This window comes from Lucilia cuprina, chromosome 4 (genome assembly GCF_022045245.1).
Source record: "Lucilia cuprina isolate Lc7/37 chromosome 4, ASM2204524v1, whole genome shotgun sequence".
Classification (NCBI taxonomy): domain Eukaryota; kingdom Metazoa; phylum Arthropoda; class Insecta; order Diptera; family Calliphoridae; genus Lucilia; species Lucilia cuprina.
In genome coordinates, this window is record NC_060952.1 from 90793488 (window position 1) to 90796173 (window position 2686).

General features: G+C 27.8%; 1 protein-coding gene across 1 annotated transcript; it reads left to right on the forward strand.

Moving 5' to 3' along the window:
• Positions 1-957: 957 nt before the first annotated feature.
• On the forward strand, positions 958-1916 carry LOC111689537. Its single transcript, XM_046947970.1, has 3 exons — positions 958-1640; positions 1701-1824; positions 1900-1916. The coding sequence occupies exons 1-3, from the start codon at positions 1056-1058 to the stop codon at positions 1914-1916; spliced, it is 726 nt and encodes a 241-aa protein (XP_046803926.1). The 5' UTR covers positions 958-1055.
• Positions 1917-2686: the final 770 nt, after the last annotated feature.

The following is a 2686-nucleotide window of genomic DNA, read 5'->3' on the forward strand; positions in this document are numbered from 1 at the left end:
TCTTAATATCGTAAATTTTTCTATAGAAAAATCTTAATATCGTAAATTTTTCTATAGAAAAATCTTAATATCGTAAATTTTTCTATAGAAAAATCTTAATATCGTAAAATTTTCTTTAGAATATAAGACAAATGTAAGAATATTTTCTATGGAAAAAAGTGAGGATCGTATATTTTTCTATGAAAACATGTGAAGATTTGATATTTTATATCGAAAAATGTAAGAATCGTATATTTTTCTACAGAGAAATATGATAATCAGATATTTTTCTATAGAAAAATGTGGAGCATTTTTTCTACAGAAACATGTGAGGATCGTATATTCTCTATAGAATAAGGTAAAGATCGTATATTTTTCTATAGAAAATGTGAGGATCGTATATTTTTCTATGGAAAAATATGAGGATCGTAAAATTGTCTATGGAAAAATGATAAGATCGTATATTTTTCTATAGAAAAATGTGATCCTCACATGTGTCTATAGAAACATGTGAGGATTGTATATTCTCTGTAGAATAAAGTGAGGATCGTATATTCTCTATAAAATAAAGTGAAGATCGTATATTTTTCTATGGAAAAATGTGAGGATCGTAACATTTTCTATAAAAAAATGTTAAGATCGTATATTTTTTTTCTATAGAAAAATGTGAGATTCGTTTAGTTTTTGTAGAAAAATGTGAGAATTATATACTTTTCTATGGAAAAAATATGAGAATCTTTAAATTTTCTATTGAAAAATGTAATAGAAAAATATCGCATATTTTTCTATAGAAAAATGTGAGAATCATATATTTTTGTATAGAAAATGTGATTATTGTACATTATTCCTATCATCTTGCTTTTATTTTAAAAACTTTATATCATGTTAGAAAACATTATCAAATAATATATTTCAAAAGTCATTAAAAATTTTTCTTAACCTTTTGTAAAAAGTTAGAAAAGTCATTTCATTTTCAATTTAATTTCAAAAAATATATATTTTCAATAAAAATAAACGATTTTTTTACAATTTTGGCCTGAAAAAAAACTATATTGCTAAAAAGAAAACAAAATAAAATGATGCGTCAAAGACAACGTAAAACAATTGAAGAACTTTATGGCGGTAAATTTGATGCAGCAAAATCTCTAGTGACCACGGCCACACAACCAAATAATGTTCAAAAGACAGGACGTGTTACAGAGCGTGATTGTGGTTATATAATCAGCTCTAATACACATTACAATGGACCACCACCCACACCATCCTTAGGTGGTGGTGGTAATACAGCTGCCATAAAACCTCTCAATTCTGGTAAAGAAACATCTAGGCGCAAAAGTGCTAGATATTCCAATAAAATGAACAATGAAAAAAATTGTGGTAAGGAAATCCATACAATGGATGAATCATCCATGCAGGCAACGAAGGGTGAAAAAATAACATTTATTTCACCTGTTAATACAAATATGTATGACAATAAGACATATTGCAACTACAAAGAGATACCTGCTGTCACTAATAATGTGCCACAACATCATCAACATCACCATCATCAACATCAGCATCACAATCATAATAATCATAATGTTCATGATGAGGATAAAGATGATGATACCGATGAATTCTTTGAGCTAATACGACGAACAGTTGAAAGTGCTATTGGAGTAAGTTGTATCAAAAGTAGTGGGAAGTTGTAATGATAATGTAATATACTTGCTTTTCAGAAGTCTATATCGGAGCTTTTAAATCGAAATTTTAAAGAATTGTGCTCTAAGGTAGAACGTTTTTCAGCCGAGTTAAAAAATACTAATGCATTGTTAAGTCAAATGCAAAATGAACTAAGTAACAGTAAGTATTAAAGTTGTTACCTTCACACATTCACATTCCATATAGAAAATCTTACGATCTTCACATTTTCCATAGAAACTATGGAAACTTAAGAGAAATTGGCCACCTTCACAAGTTTCTATGTAAAAATTTGCGATCATCATAGAATTCTATATAAAAATGGGCGATCTTTTTCTTACAGAAAGTTTAGTAATCTTCATATTTTTCTATAGAAAAGTTGGCGATCTTCACACCTTTCTTTAAGAAAATTTGAGTTATTCACAGTTATTGAGCAAAAGTCGGCGATCTTCATATGTTTCTATCGATAAATGAGCGATCTTTATAGTTTTCTGCAGAAAAATTTGCGATCATTAGCGATCTTCCCACTTTTCTAAAGAAAAATGTGCGATCTTTACAGTTGTCTATAGAAAATTTAGAGATCTTCATAGTTTTCTATAAAAAAATTAACAACCTTTATATTTTTTCTAAATTAGCTGTCTTCACAGTTTTCTAAAGAAAAATTAGCGATCTTCACAGTTGTCTTAAGAGTATTTAGAGATCTTTCTATTAGAGATCTTTCTATTTTTTCTAAATTTTTGCGATCTTCACAGTTTTCCATAGAAATATTTGCGATCTTTATAGTTTACTAAAGAAAGGGTTTCGATGCTTACAGTTTTCTATAGAAAAAATTTGCGATCTACACTATTTTCTATAGAAAATTTTGCGATCTTCACTATATTCTATAGAGAATTTTGCAATCTTTACTATTTTCTACAGAAAATTTTGCGATCTTCACTATTTTCTATAGAAAATTTTGCGATCTTCACTATTTTCTATAGAAAATTTTGCGATCTTCACTATTTTCTATAGAAAATTTTGCGAT